This window comes from Xiphophorus couchianus, chromosome 9 (genome assembly GCF_001444195.1).
Source record: "Xiphophorus couchianus chromosome 9, X_couchianus-1.0, whole genome shotgun sequence".
Lineage (NCBI taxonomy): Eukaryota > Metazoa > Chordata > Actinopteri > Cyprinodontiformes > Poeciliidae > Xiphophorus > Xiphophorus couchianus.
In genome coordinates, this window is record NC_040236.1 from 22621105 (window position 1) to 22636003 (window position 14899).

The 14899-nt window shown below is 39.6% G+C and overlaps 1 protein-coding gene across 2 annotated transcripts in view; it reads left to right on the plus strand.

The window, feature by feature from the left end:
- The first annotated feature begins 1400 nt into the window (after positions 1–1400).
- tmem131 (transmembrane protein 131) overlaps positions 1401–14899 on the plus strand; it is a 38302-nt gene continuing 24803 nt past the window's right edge. For both annotated transcript variants that reach the window (XM_028028621.1, XM_028028622.1), the window contains exons 1-7: positions 1401–1697; positions 4532–4593; positions 4750–4790; positions 8442–8510; positions 10325–10445; positions 13804–13920; positions 13994–14116. In XM_028028621.1, coding sequence (XP_027884422.1) covers positions 1526–1697; positions 4532–4593; positions 4750–4790; positions 8442–8510; positions 10325–10445; positions 13804–13920; positions 13994–14116 — 705 coding nt within the window. In that variant the 5' untranslated portion in view covers positions 1401–1525. The remainder of the gene's footprint in view (positions 1698–4531; positions 4594–4749; positions 4791–8441; positions 8511–10324; positions 10446–13803; positions 13921–13993; positions 14117–14899) is intronic.

The following is a 14899-nucleotide window of genomic DNA, read 5'->3' on the forward strand; positions in this document are numbered from 1 at the left end:
GGCCACCCAAAATGAGCTCAACTGGATTTGCACTGCGCTCCCTTTTGCAGTTGGCTCTCTGCTTTTTCTGTGTGCTAACAGTGACAGCAGAAGTGAAAGTCATACCTCAAGCTACACTGCAGCTTTCTGAGAAGCAAGGGTCAGCTATTAAAGTTCACACCGGCCAAAGTGACAGGACTCGTTAGGATCACGGTATCCTCGGTTTAAGCTCATTTATTGCTCTCGAGCATCAAGTGTTGCCCTGTGCGCTCCAAAACGCAAACATCTATCTTCATACTTCAGATTTTCTGCATGTTTACTAAAGCAGATGCCTTGATAATTTGGCTTTGGGCTTCACTATTTCAGTGTTCACTGCTTTTCTAATGTTATCAATTCGTTTGGACCAAAGAAAGGTCTACAACTGGGGGAGGTAAATAGCTGATAAAAGGAGTAACTACTTGGAGGAATCCATTGCCTTGCAAAAAGCATTGCTGTCCATTGAACATGTTCTCTATGTGTCGTCTCACAGATATATCTACGTGTTTTATTGGAATTTTACGTGTTAAACCAGCAGAAAGCAAGGGCTTCATTCTGAAATTTAATAAAACAGGATACATAGTTTTCTCTTTTTTTAAATTTCTCAAAGAAACCAAGGCTTGGCCACAGAATGATGCCGTCACCACAGTGATTCACAAAAGTGATTCACAGGATGATGTGGCATGTTAATATTCTTTCTATTCAAATCTCGAGAAATCGTATAAACTTGAGTAATTTGTCTTAAACTCGAATTTCAATGGATTACCCAGTGAACTTGACTGTGTTTCAGTTTCAAACACGAATAAAACATGTTTAACATTAGAGGTCGGACAACACCACGCGTGCCACAGATTTAACAACACACAAACCATAAAGTTCTGACAAATAATCATAACTTGCCCGCTTTTGTTACTTTTTATATCCATCTCGTCAACTGGATTCTGAATTCGGGGCTTTTCGGCAAACTTCGACTTTTCCAGTAACTCAGACGTCCTAGAACAAATAGCGAGCATATTTTCTCCTTATGTCAGGGTTTTTGGCGGGTAGATGTTATCTCAATTACGTATAATATTTTAACAACAAAGTAGCTAAACTAGTACAAAAAAATATACAGTAAAATGGTGTCGTAAATGAGTCGAATGAATTTGATGCAGAAAAAAAACGGACTAGTAGCTTTAATTAAAAACAAATTGCTTAGATACATATGAATTTTGCTTGGCGCTTTTCACAAGCCTTGGCCATTAAGTCGCTGCTTTGAAGTAAAACATCTAAAATGTACATTTTTAAAAAGCGCTGTTCACTACAGTGGTTCAGGAGGGAGGGTGATGAGTTGCTGCCTGTAGTAACCGGTGACGCGGCGTGAAGCGGAAGAAGAAGAAGAGGAGGAGGAGGAGGCAGAAGAAGAGGCCACCGTCCTGTCTGAGTGGTTAGCTGCTGCTGCTGCTCAGTGGAGCCGCAGTTTTTCCTCTCACGGCTATGATTGACAGAGGCAGCAGAGCTTTACACAGGCATGTCCGCACACTCGCTCGGTTGTTGCCGTAACAACAGAGAGACCTGCAGCATGGCGAGTCCGGAGAGAGCCCAGAGCTGCCGCTGCTCTCACACAGGAACAGCATCGTGTGTCGGAGTCTTCAGGATCTTATTTATTGCTCTTATTCACGCGGCGCGGGCGGATAAACAAGGTTTGTAACTTAGCTGACTGTGTCCGCGTTAGCAGGCGCTAACTTCCGCAGGCATTTCCAGTGAAGTGCGGGTAAAGGTTAGCCTTACCTCCGCGGGCCAACTTTACCACGGCTAGCCCGCTTACACTGAATTATAGTTTTCCTTCATTGCCATGAACAAGGTTTAATGGTAGACTGTAGCGTTTATTAGCAAAGTTCATAATGAAAGCAGTATGTTGGTTTGTAAGTGGCCTTTTAAACGCTCCTATGGGCGACGCTAGCTTCCTTCGTTCTCTGCTTGCTGTCATTCCGTCCATATAAGGCTAAGTTAAGCTAACTCTACATTTTAGAGAAGTCTGAAAAGGTGGAGAGCTGCCTCTTAGCACCACGGCTAACACCAATTTTAGCTGAAACCCGTCACTGTATGACCTGAAAGCACAGGAATGAAGACATGTCAGAGAGGCTAAATAGTCCTGGTGGGGCAGGGAGGTGACTTCCTCATACCGAGCCATGTCTGAGGTGAGACAGTCGGGAGTTTTATTTTGTAAACGTGGCTTCTCGGGTTGACTCTTGACCCTCTCCCGGGTTCAGGTTGGGACGGACGGCTCGGCCCACAGGCTAAATGACAGTCCGGTTGTTATTTACCCAGCCGGGTTGCGGCTCGCTGCGGTCATATCATGTCAGGTCAGACCAGACAGGCGGACAGGTGACATCCACTGTCAACATCAGCTGTGGAAGCTTTGAAACGAGCCCTGTTACTGTTTACACTGCGTCCACAATCCAGAGAAACCTCTCCCAACTTCTCGATATTTGACTGCTTGAACCTTTTCATTCCTTTTATGCTACACTAAAAGGTGTAAATCCAGGGTCTTAAGCTGCGGCACAAGTACAGCTGGTTGTTGCACTTTGGGAGCCTTTAGAAATGCTGGCACTGTTATTTGCAATGCAAATGAATTAGACTGATGTGGAGTTGTCAAGTGGCAAAAAGAGGATTTAAGCAGGTTGAAATTTGCTTCAATTGAAAATGCAGTGGAGAAAAATGTATTAGAGTGGCTCACTAAGGTTAAAAGTTTGGATCTGGGAGTAATGTCAAACCTAATGTAACCCTTTGTGCTAGCTTGAAAAGTTTTAGGGAAGTTGTATCACATTTATTAATAATTGTACAGAAATGGTTTTCATGGCCATTTTGGATGCTGAGTTCTGTTTTGGTCAGGAACCTCCAACTTTCCAGCTCAGGAATTCCAGCTAAAAGAACCAGCCATTAGCTTTTCCAACTTGACAACAAACGGACACACTCCACACACTGTTGTGTTAAAATATCTTTCAGAATGGTGATACTTGACCAACAAAACAATAAAACTGGTTTTAAGAAGAAAAAACTATCTTTACATGCTTGCTCACACCTTCTGTCTGAAGAGGTGAGGTGTGATTTTAAAAAACCCCGCAAAGTCTAATTTAATTTGAGATGCTATTAAATGCATTTCACCAACTGTCGTCAAGCTTTGGTTTGTGCATTTTTATATTCATTATTAATATTTTGTAAATGGGCTACTTTCATAAAAGTGTTTTATCTTTGCACTCCTGGGAGTTTGTTGACCTCTGGAGGGTTTCAACTCCAAACCACATCGTGTTTCCACCCTGAGCGTAGGCTGGCATGAGGTTCTCACGGTGTGATAAACTTAATTAAAAATACCAGTGTCACAATATTAACACAAACATTTCAACAGAAATTATTGTACTTAGGGCTAATAAATTTCTAATTTTATTTATTACATTTATTACATGACACACGGATGAAGCCAAATGTAGAAAAAAAGCCACTTTTTAATAAAAAAATTTTTTTTGTTGCTCATGTTTTTTTAATACCTGATCTTAACTTGGTAAAGCTAAGTTAAGCTAACGCCCAGATCATTCACACACACACTTGCTGCACTGTTTGTATAGGACAGTTACTAAGAAATGCCACAACAAATCTTAGGATCAGTGGATGAAACCGTGTGAACTGCAAATTTTTAAAGTGTTCAGCGTTAAAATGTTACAAAAACATGATGTAACATACTCGGATTAAATGTTTTTTTGGGGGGTTTTTTGGGTAAATTGAATCTTTATAGGAAGGAAATGTTTCCAGATGTAAGTCAGAAGGTGGACACAGTAAAGACATCTGACCAGCAGAGTTTGGACTTCAGGCTTAATTTGAGGGAATCCCATCGCAGTTGAAATAAGATGTCCGCCTCTCTAAGGCCTTGTTGATAGCAGCGCCATTGTAAAGGATTTACTACCTTTTTCACAACCCGACACCTTATAACATCCAGAAATAGACGCGCGGCGCAGGCACATCGTTCGGAGGGGCTGTCCTCAGTTCAAAACCTGTGGCTGAAGCCAAACGTTCCCCCACTCTGAGCAGATATGGAGCTTTAAATTACCCTTACAAGAAATTATAACCAGCGGCTCAGGGAGCGGAAAATGTTCTCATTTGTCAATAAGGAAATGCGAGCGGTTTCACAAAGCTATTTTTACATGACATCTAATTCTGCTTTTCTCTACAATTGTGGCCCAGTTGGCAGCTGTCGCCAGAGTGTGAAATTGGCATTTAAAAGCTGTGTCGTCTTCTATTTATATTGCATATATTGCATTTCAAATAAGCTTTTTTTTAAAAAAATATATCGACTATTGCAGCACAATCAAATGACACCATGTTTTGTGCTTTTTTTAATTAGTTGTTTTTTAATATAATGTTTTATTTAATTAGCTTTGTTAGTTGGTAAATGTACTGAGATGAAAAGCTGCCTTTCTAACTATGATGGTGGTGTAAATAAAGCTAATTGGGTGTTTTTTTTTTCTTACGTTTTTTACAGCATTCATTCAGTCAGACACAATTCTAGAGGTTCTACATTTTGGTGAGGGAAGCCTTTTACAGGTAAGGCCTTTCGTTTCCATACATCATCTGAATGTTAACAGAGGATTATCAACCTGTTTAAGAAACGTTAGTTGGCACGCAATGCATCTGGCAGAGCTTCTGACTAAGTAATCATGTTTTTTGATAATTACTTCCTGTGTGATTTTTGTCTTGCAGGCAGAGTCTGACATTGATTTTAGTTTATATCATCAACAGAGGTATGACATGTTTCTACTTTTGCTTTCTAATGATGCGTTTAAGCTTGAAAACAGGAACTGGGTGCACAAGTTTAACATTCTTTGAGCTTTTTCTATAATTGTTATTATTTCTATTTTTGTCCTGTTGGGAAACCTACTTGTCTTTTGAAGTCTTACCTTTTGTTTTGAGGTTAAGTTGATGAATTTGCCGTCGTCCTTTTGTATTTTATGCTACTGATGCAATGTCACTGTACACCTGACAGCAAAACAACCCCACAGCATGATGCTGTCACCACCTTACCTGACAGTCGGAACTTTTAAAAACATTGCCAACTATGTAGGCAGCCAAGCTGGAAGGAGTCAGTCTTCTCTGAGGCTCAATGTGCTCTCACATTACGGGTGAAACTGGTTTCCCATTCATTAACATTTGAACTGTATTGATATATTTGATTAAAATGCGACAGAATTAGCAAAAAGGCTATTTTTCCTCAGTTGCTGATGGACAATAAGTAATTTGTCTTGCTAAAAACAAAGGTTAAAGTGACCTGACCCAAATTTTGTCAATAAATACAATCAGTACGAACAGTAAATACAAAAATAAAAGAAGCTTCAACACAATTAATATAAAAAGTATTTTAAGTTCATGTCAGATTTAATCCTCGTTTGTTCCTGCGCTGCTTTTAATCATTCCATCTTTTTTTCTTTTTTTTAAACGACTGAGAGATTTCATACAATTAAATTAGTTTGAAATAGATAAATCACTTTAAGATTCTGGAAGAGGATGAGCTGCTTACCTTGCATGGAAACGTGTGGACGATGCTTGAAAGGTGGCAGAAAATCGACCAATTAAAATGAGCTGCGAGTGGAACAGGAAGAGTGATCGGATGTCCAGCCAGAAAGATGTCACAGGGTTTTTGAAAGCTAAAAAGAGCGTGAGAGAGAGAGTTGCAGCTTGCTACAGGAGACTCATCCAAATATTAGTGCGTGCATATATTTGTGTGGATTTTGGAAAATTCACCCTAAATTTAAGTGTCAATAAACACAAAATGGTTCTTGTTTTTAAAAAGATTATAATTGGATGTGTTGATTTGATGTTCATTCCACTCGGTGGGGAAAGAAAAGTAGGACTGAAATGTATGTACAGTAGAGACGCACCGATCCGATATTTATATCTGTATCGGTCCCAATATTTTACAGAATTCTATATCGGGTATCTATGACAATGTGTCCGATCCATAAGGGCAGATCTATTCTACGCTTTATTCTGTTTACATTATAGCTAGAATTTCTATTTGCACTTACAGAACCATTGAAAGGTTTGTCGCAGTTTATTGTCACATCTTACCAAGGTAGTCAGATTATTGTTTTTGGTAGTTTCTTTATTATTTATTTTCCGTTGGCTGTTCTACTCCTAATGGCACTGACAGAACAAATCAAAGTTGTTTCAACATGTTTGACCAAGCTTGTGAAATAATCTTGTATAAGTATATTTTTATAGATTGCACTCAGTTGGGATCTGTTGTTACCAAGTAACCAAGCGAATAAAAGGCCGCCTGCTGTACACTTGACTATTCCCCTGTTCTTATAATGTGACTGAGGTTGGAAAAATAGCTGCTGGTGTAGCTGGGCAGACACGGGATACTTTTAATAGTGAGGTGCGACGGTATGGGGCAACCGACAAGTCAAAATTGCTACATATAGTGAGCCGCAAGCTTTCAGTCACCCGTCTGGCCAAAGCGCAGTGAGCTCTCCTCTCTTCTCAGAACGGGTCCAACAGGGCAGAGCTGTGTTGTCAGCGTGAACCGACCCGCAGGATCTCTCCACCGTACTCGGTGTGTGTGCACAAACATGGCAGACAGTGGACTGCTTTGGGGAAGTTTGCCTTCTAGTCACTGTCGTAACATCCCTCAGTCGTATGCTGTTTGAACTACAGTGAGTCTCTATGCAGTTGGACGCTGCACTGATTTTTAGGTTTAGCTTGTTTTTGTTTTTTTCTTGCAGTGTGCATCTTCTGGGTGTGATTTGTTATGATGGGGGTGTCCAACAGATAGAGCGGTGCTCAAACTTGAAAACGCCTCCATTATGGCTGGCAGGAAGCTTGTAAAACTTAGCCGACTTGTGACTTCATGTTTCTGTTTTTGTGGTCTGCAGCCGTTGCAGTTACATGTACCTGGCATGCATCATCTACACATGTGTTTGCTCCCTGTGCAAGGAGGGTTTACTGTGTGCAGCTATGTGAAAGTTCATAAAGTCGTTATCTCGTGGAATCATAGCGTGAGTGCTGACAGAGGTGTGTCAAAGGAGTGTTTTGAATTTTTTTTTTTTTTTAATGCTCACACTTCCTCTTGTACTTCACCGTGTTGAGCTCAGGAATCAGTTTGTGTAAAGCAGCATTTTCTCTTCCTCTGGAATGAATGTACTTAACATACAATACGCATGTTTCCTTTTATGCATATTTTTTTACGCACAAGGCTTATCAACCACACCTTGGTGTTATTGACTAGTGGATGTAACAAACCTGCATCAGTTCAAACCTGCCTATGTGTAGGACTGCCGTATTTGCATTAGCAAAAGAATCTTTCCTTGGTGGATCGGGCATCAAAACTGGCTCCAGCCCAGGGGCCCAAACCCTTGTAAGTCCGGCCCTGGTGAAGGCGTATGAATACTTTTGCAAGGCACTGCAGCTCATAGAGGAAGAGCCTCTGCTCTCTCAGCTCTGAAGCGCTGAGACAAAATGTAGCCATTGCAAGCTATTTTTCTTTTCTTTTTTTTTTTTCTTTACTCCAAAAATCTTGTCACCAGTTGTTATATTAGCAGCACAAAGCGGGGACAGGCTCTGGGTGACGGTTCATCCCGCAGGCACATTCTGTCTCCCCGGGGATGTAAACCCATCCCACCTCGGAATATCCCGGCTATTGGAGCGCTGCGCTCCGGCTTTTGTCTGCTCTTGTGAGCAGAGGCTCGGTAGTAAAAGAAGGTGAAACGGATCTCCAGCAAATTGTCCGACTGCAGGGTGGTGTTAACGCAATTAGACGAGTTATATAAACCCGAGCATGTTCCTTTGTAAGAACAGTGTGAGACGGTATAATTAGGGGAGCACAGTTAGATTAAACTTTTGCCTTGGATGGGAAATCTTAGTCACAGATGAATTAGTCATATACTGTATGTGGCAAGATAAACACGCGATGTTCAGCTCCTGCTAAAAGACGCTCAGCTGACTGCCACGTCTGCCATCTCTGAACTTCCTTTTGCATGAGATTTACATAAAGGCTCACTTTTCACGTTTCTGTTGTGTACTTCCTCCCTCCCGCGGGGGGAGCCGCCCCTCTGTCCATTGTTTAGATACACCTGTCGCTGGACAAGTTCTGAGTTTTACAGCTGCAAAGCAATTCTGTGTAGAGAAGAACTACAACCTGAAAGTGACACTGAAAACTCCTTCTTTCCTTTTCTTTTCCTTTTTTGTTGTTGTCATTTTCCAAGTTTCGTGAAGACTTTGGACATAGACATGGCAAGATGGGAAGGGATCCATTGTATTATTTACGTCCTAAAAAAAGCAAAAACCAGGAGTTCATTGGTCAGCTAGTCTCTCTAACTTTTGAACTGAACCCAAAGCATGGATATTGCTGTTGCTTGCCTGCTCTTGCTGCTGTCACACCTTCCCGTCTCTTGCAGCACGTCCCCGCACCGAGGGAACTGCCGACCTATACGATTTGAACCTCCAATGCTAGACTTTCATGAACAGTGAGTATTTTTTTTTATCTCTCTGAAATATTAAACCTGTTAGTTTGGCATAGTTTGCTTCCTGTTTGTCAGGTGTATTTTTATTCATGCAGGGTGTCTGTGCGTCCTTTAAATTCATGTATCTAAAATGAAGGGATTAAAATGTCTTTAAATTCATAAAAAATTTTTAGGTTGGCCTTAAATACTTTAGCCAGAGGTCTTAAATTTTTCCTGGCGGAACTATTTAATCTTGTATATGTAAGTTTTGTTTCTCGCTGGATTTTCTGTCTGGCAAAAGTAGCTGCTAATGTACCCTTGCTAGGTAGCTTTTTTTTTCCTATCATGCGTAAGTGCAATTTTATCTCCATTTTGCTGGACATTGTTCGTTTTTGCCACTGGTTCACTTCTGTTGATGAACCATTCAAGGCTAGGTGCATTCTGTGCAACAAACAAAACATTTAGGCTGGACACTAAGGGGGTTAAAGACTTTAGAGAACCATAGGCTCTGTGAGAAACACAAACTTGCTGCTAACAGCCACAAACAGACCCCAGAAATGCCAGTTTTTGCTATGCTTGGTTATAATACAGGAACCATCCCTTGCATTTATATTTTTTTCTGCCTTAGATTTAATTCAAGGTGATATTAAAACAGTTTTAAAGGCCTAAATTTAAATCGACATTAGTTCTCCAACATGTTTAGTGAAATTATGTTTGCCTTGCTGTTAAGATGATCTAAATCCTTTTTTCTTGTTGATCTCTGGATCGCCCAGAAGAAAACAAGTTAACTCCACAGCCTATGCATAGCTTCAACTACTCTCTAGATCACATACTTGTCTGATGGTGGAATCATACATCAGTGTTCTTTAAAATATATATGTCCTAGTTGAGGATTCAGGGAACTTGCTTGGAAACACTCAGGTGTTTGTTTTCATTCATACACATATTTCATTCAGTCCACTTATCAGGTCTGAAAGTTTTCATCAAGGCCCAAGAGCGTAGGATGGAAAGATCCGAGAAGTTTGTCCATTTGGCCTCCCATAATGACCTTCTGGGCATGGTTGGATTTCTGATGAAGCTGAAAATGTCCTTGTCTGATTTCTGTGGGAGGGAAAGTGATTAAAACACCACAAGAGCTGCACTTGATTTTCATACTGTGCCATTTTCATATCAGCCACTGGCTGCCTGACAGGTTGTAAATCATAGTCTATGGTGTGCTGTGAACAGTGTTTTAACAATTTGGAGATAGTAGCTCAGTGGTGTCGAATCCTGTCTCCACATGACGGTTGCGTCTCTTATTTTACTTTAAGTAGTTAACACAAACGACCTCTTAAAGTTCAAACATGCGGACACTATTTTAGAGTTTTGTTTTTCACAGTTATTCACTACTTTAAAAAAAAAAAATTTAATAAAAGAAACAATGAGAAAAAAGACATTCAGCACAATTGGACGGCTTTCAGGCTGAACTAAAAAATGTAAAAGTAAATAAAATAAAAATCCCAGTTAGAGTACCATGGTTGAGAATTTCCACACCTTGTGGACAGAAATAATCATAGTTGTAAAAGTTGTGACTGTGTGGAAAAAGACAAAAGCTTTATTTTCTAACTGACCCTATTTTGTTAATAATAATTGACTGCTCTCTGTAACAACATTCCCAGTGCTTACTTATGTGAAGAGAACTGATTAAAATCAGCACTGGTAGGTTAAAACTTTGTAGAAACCAGGGATGTGAAATCTGCAGTCAGGTTTCAGTTCTTTTCTGTCTGAGCTCTGTTTTTCTCCACAGTGGTGATTTTGAAAACCTGCACTTACACAAACCTTCTCGTCTTCCTTCACAGGCCGGTTGGAATGCCAAAAATGGAGAAAGTTTATTTACATAATCCTAGCTCAGAAGAAATTAGTTTGATATCAATATCGGCAACAACAGCACATTTCCACGCCTCCTTTTTTCAGAATAGGGTAAGTAGTCATCACTTTTTAAGTTGATTTTTCTTTTTGCTGTTGTGAATCTGATAAATGTAACAAGTTATCTGCTAACGGAAGGAAAACCATCTCTGTTCATCTTCAGTCATGTTGTCTGATCACACTGTTACTTAATGCCTGCAGTTCAAAAGCTATGTTGCACCCAACTTGGTTAATTTCTGTGAGTTTTTTTGTTTCCCCTGCTTTGTTTGCTGTAAACACAGAGAAATGTGAGAAATGCTAACATAGGTCACGTGTGCTCATCTATGGGACTTGTAGTCCTGAAGGGCCATTTGTGGCCCCTGGACTGATTTTGTGCAGCCTGCATCTTTTTTTTTCCAACAAACAATTGACTGCTTTACTCATTTAGCTAAAGTGTTCGAATTGTATTTATTGCTTAGCAGATTAGAAAAGTCTCAGAAGATTAAAGTCAGAAATCTGGGGAAAAAGTAAAAAAAAAAAATCTCTTTCCCTGTTTTATTCCCCCCTTTATGAAGGTTTTTGGTGAGTAAAATGCTTGGACACCCCTGTCCTGAGCTTTTAATGAAGGCAGGATGACGAGCTGTTTAACACACAATGAGCGATTGAATAATGGGAGGAAGAAAAAAAGCAGATGCAAGTGACTCATGATTCAAGCTTTAAAGCTTAGCTCATAGCGATACTCTGTGAATCATTGAAGTTCTAAAGCAATTTGTCCTTTTGTTGTGTAACTGTTAATGAAACAAGAGACGACATAATTTCCCTGGCTTTGTCAACAGATCAGTGTGAATTGGGTCAATAGGAACTAGAAATCCAGATACATGAAGTCCACACTGCAACAGCAGGTCAACGTTTAAAACGTTTCCAATCCCCTCACTGTCATCTGCTGGGCTGTCAACACAACTTATGGAAAATAATCATAATTCAGATTCCTGGTTGGTAAAATGTTGCATATCCGCTGCTGCTGCTGCTGCAGCAGAACAATGACTTTACATTTTATTTTTGTCTTTATTGCTTTGCTTTTCTTTATTAGCAGCATCAGCAGCAACACGCTTCCACACTGAGATATAAAAAATACTAAGTGGCATTTGTGGAAATCTGTAGTAGGAAGGAAAACTTTTACATTTCTGGAAGCGTGTTCTCGGTGAAGGGAAACAACTGATTTTTTGTCTCCACTTTAAATCTTTGTTTGCTTTTTATTTTCAGTGACTTCTTCCCTGTAATTGTTTTATTTGTTGCAGTTTAGTCGCCAATAAAACTGGAAGACATTTGGGGTTGGAACAAGATGTTTTTTGAGGGTTTTAAAAAAGAGAGAAACCCTCTTTTTTGGGGTTTCTAAACTGAACTGAAGCTGGTTCAGTTTTCAGTGGTTTGCTGCTTGCCTCCCATGTTGTTGGGTTTTTTTTTTTAAATACTGACATACCAAGCAGATGTTTCATCTAAAATACTCTCTGGCTCTCTAGCAGTCTGTGGCGGCTCAGAAACACTCGCATGCTGGCCGTTTCCTTCCTGCTGCTGTTTTGTTTTTTAGGGGTTTGTCAGAGGGTATTAAGACACAAGCTGATGACAGCACAGATTAGGAGCACGAGGATTTTTATTGCACGATGATCAAAAACGGTTTATTTCACCTTCACACTGTTCATTTTGATCCAGATGAGAGCTTATGACCTCCAATCAAATGACACACTTTACCACATTTTCTAACAGTGGATAAGTGAGAAAATTCTCGGAAATTACCAGTTTGTGATAGCAGATACTTAACATTGTACATTATTTACATCATTTCGTCAAACAGAGTGAGTTAAAACAGTTCCTGAATGAAGTATTTTCTTCTTCTTGGTCACAAAGTAGAGGTTGTGTTAAACAGCAGGGGTTTCACAGTTCCGGTTTTACAGTACCGACTTCTGTCTGATCAATGGTCTCAAGTGAAAGTTGTGAATGTTGAGTTGTCCAGATCAGGGGTCGGCAACCTTAACAAGCCAAAGAAACGTTCCTGCCCCGAGTCCAGCTGAATAAAACTCGTTTAGAGCCACAAACATCAAAGGAAGTTTCAAAGAGGAGAACGAGAAAACTCTCGTTTTTGATAAACATTTCCCACAGGAAACCACATTTCTGTTTCTATTTTTAGACTTTAAAACAAAATCAAACTTGAAAAGCTTTGCAGAAAAAAAAGAGGGTGGATACATTTTCTTGGAAGTTGTTGATATAACTACGTGTTTAGTTTAGTTTTCAACTGAATGACAAAAATCTAAAGAATATACCTGGAGCTTTTAGTGGCATTCTGTTGTAGAGGTTCAATGCAATTATTCCATGAAATAAAACCTACTAGAACATGCATCTGTAGAAACATTAGCTAGTTATTTATCATTTTTAGTTAAAAATGCAGACCAGGGCTCCAGACCCCTGCTATAAATGTTAGTTTGTGAAAAACAGAATTATAATTGTAGCTTTATAATCTTTTACTACAGTGTTTAGTAAAAGTAATGATCATTAAATTGTTTTTTTTCTTAATTATTAAAATAATAATAACAGGTATGCTGTCGACATTGCGCTAGTCTGGCTTTATATTTGCATATCATCATTCTCACATCTGTGCTGCTGGGATCACATGATCTGGTTGCGTGTGTCGCATCAGACTGCAAATGATCATCGGTGGATCTGATGTGCTTCATTTGTTGCTTATTCTCTAAAACTAACAAAATATTTAAGATTCTATTTTGTTACCATTCGGTTGCTTTTTCTTTTTAATGTTAGTTATTCGGAGCATAAGGTTTTTGTGGTGTTTTTGAGAAACTCGGACACTTTCAAATAATCTGCACTGTTGATAAAATGTACATCTTAAATGAGGCTAATTTTGAAATTTTTTTTTTAATGTTTTTCCTTTTTAATGCAAGACGCAAAATTGAGGAAAAGGGGTAGCAAAACAAAACAAAAAAACACTGCTGCTGTCTGCACACTCCAGAACCAGAGATGTCTCCTTTAAGATGGATTTTGTGCCGTTTGGTGCACCGTATCTTAACACCATCAAACTTAAACATGATGTCGTTGTGAGAGCAGACTTTGTAAATGGCTCATTTTATTATAAATGCATCTTTTCTGGGAAACCTGCAGCAGAATCCCACAATCGCCATCTGAAACCACGGCCACCACCAGCACGCTAAGTGTTAGTAGTGACATAATATTTGTTTAAAGAAAACAACAGCCGCCACTTTGAGCAAACGGACGGCGTTTACAGCGCCGTCCGTTTTCATAGTGAATATTGCGTTGCCTGAGGTTATGATTTTGTGGGTTATTATTTCATCTGATGCATAAAGGATGATTTTTTTCTTGTTTCTTCTTTTACGTATATCCTCCCATTCTTCTGTTCTTCCTGTAGATAATTCCACCAGGAGGGAACACATCTTTTGATGTCGTGTTTCTTGGTCGAGTTGTTGGAAATGTAGAAAACACTTTATTTATTAATACGTCACATCATGGAGTGTTTACATACCAGGTACAAACAGAACAACCTCTCACTAAGGTTAGTTTTTAATATGCCACTAATTCTGCCTCTTTGTCTCCTTCAGGTTTTTGGGGTCGGCGTCCCGAACCCCTACAGGCTTCGGCCCTTCATCGGGGCCCGGGTCCCTGTGAACAGCAGCTTCTCCCCTCTAATAAACATTCACAACCCGTACAGTGAACTGCTGCAGGTCATTTAAAGAGATTCTTTCAAACATTTTGAGCTTTTTCACATTGTGTCACTTTACACCCACAAACCTCAATGGGATCATTTGATCTATAAACCAAAGTTATTTTTGATCTTTTACATAATATAACTCAAGCAATTTGATATTTAAGTTGTTTTATATTCGTACTCAAATTAATCTAATCATAGACCAGAGTCCAGTCTACCAAATGATTGCTCACTATCAGGCCTCTGCAGAGCTAAACGTTGCTGAGTCATTTGATTGAGGTGTGTTGGAGAAGGGCGGCACCGGAAAGTCGCAGAATGGACTGGACTTGGCAGCCCTGATGTAGTCCAGTGGTGCCCAATGTCAGTCCTGGATGGCCAGCATCCTGCACATTTTAGTTCTCTCCCTGGTTTAACGCACCTGGATCAAATGATGGCTCATTAGAAGAACATCGACATTATATGCATTTCTATTGATCCTTTTAAAATGAAATAAAAACACAGCTGAATTTCCCCATTGTGGACCATTACGGCTAGGAGGATGACATGGTTTTTTTTTTTTATTGACTTATCACGTGAATAAACTTAATTCAAATTTCATTTTAATTGCGTTTCTTATTTAATGCAATTATGAAATAGTTTGTTTTTTCTACATTAGCGGAATGTCGACAAAAGTTTTGCGTACATTTGTAATGGAAACACAACTATTACATTTTCATTTGTAAAGAGCAATGGAAATCATCTGCACTTTTTCTCTAAACGCCACAAATACGCACTGTGTGCTGGTCTTTGGGTAAAAATT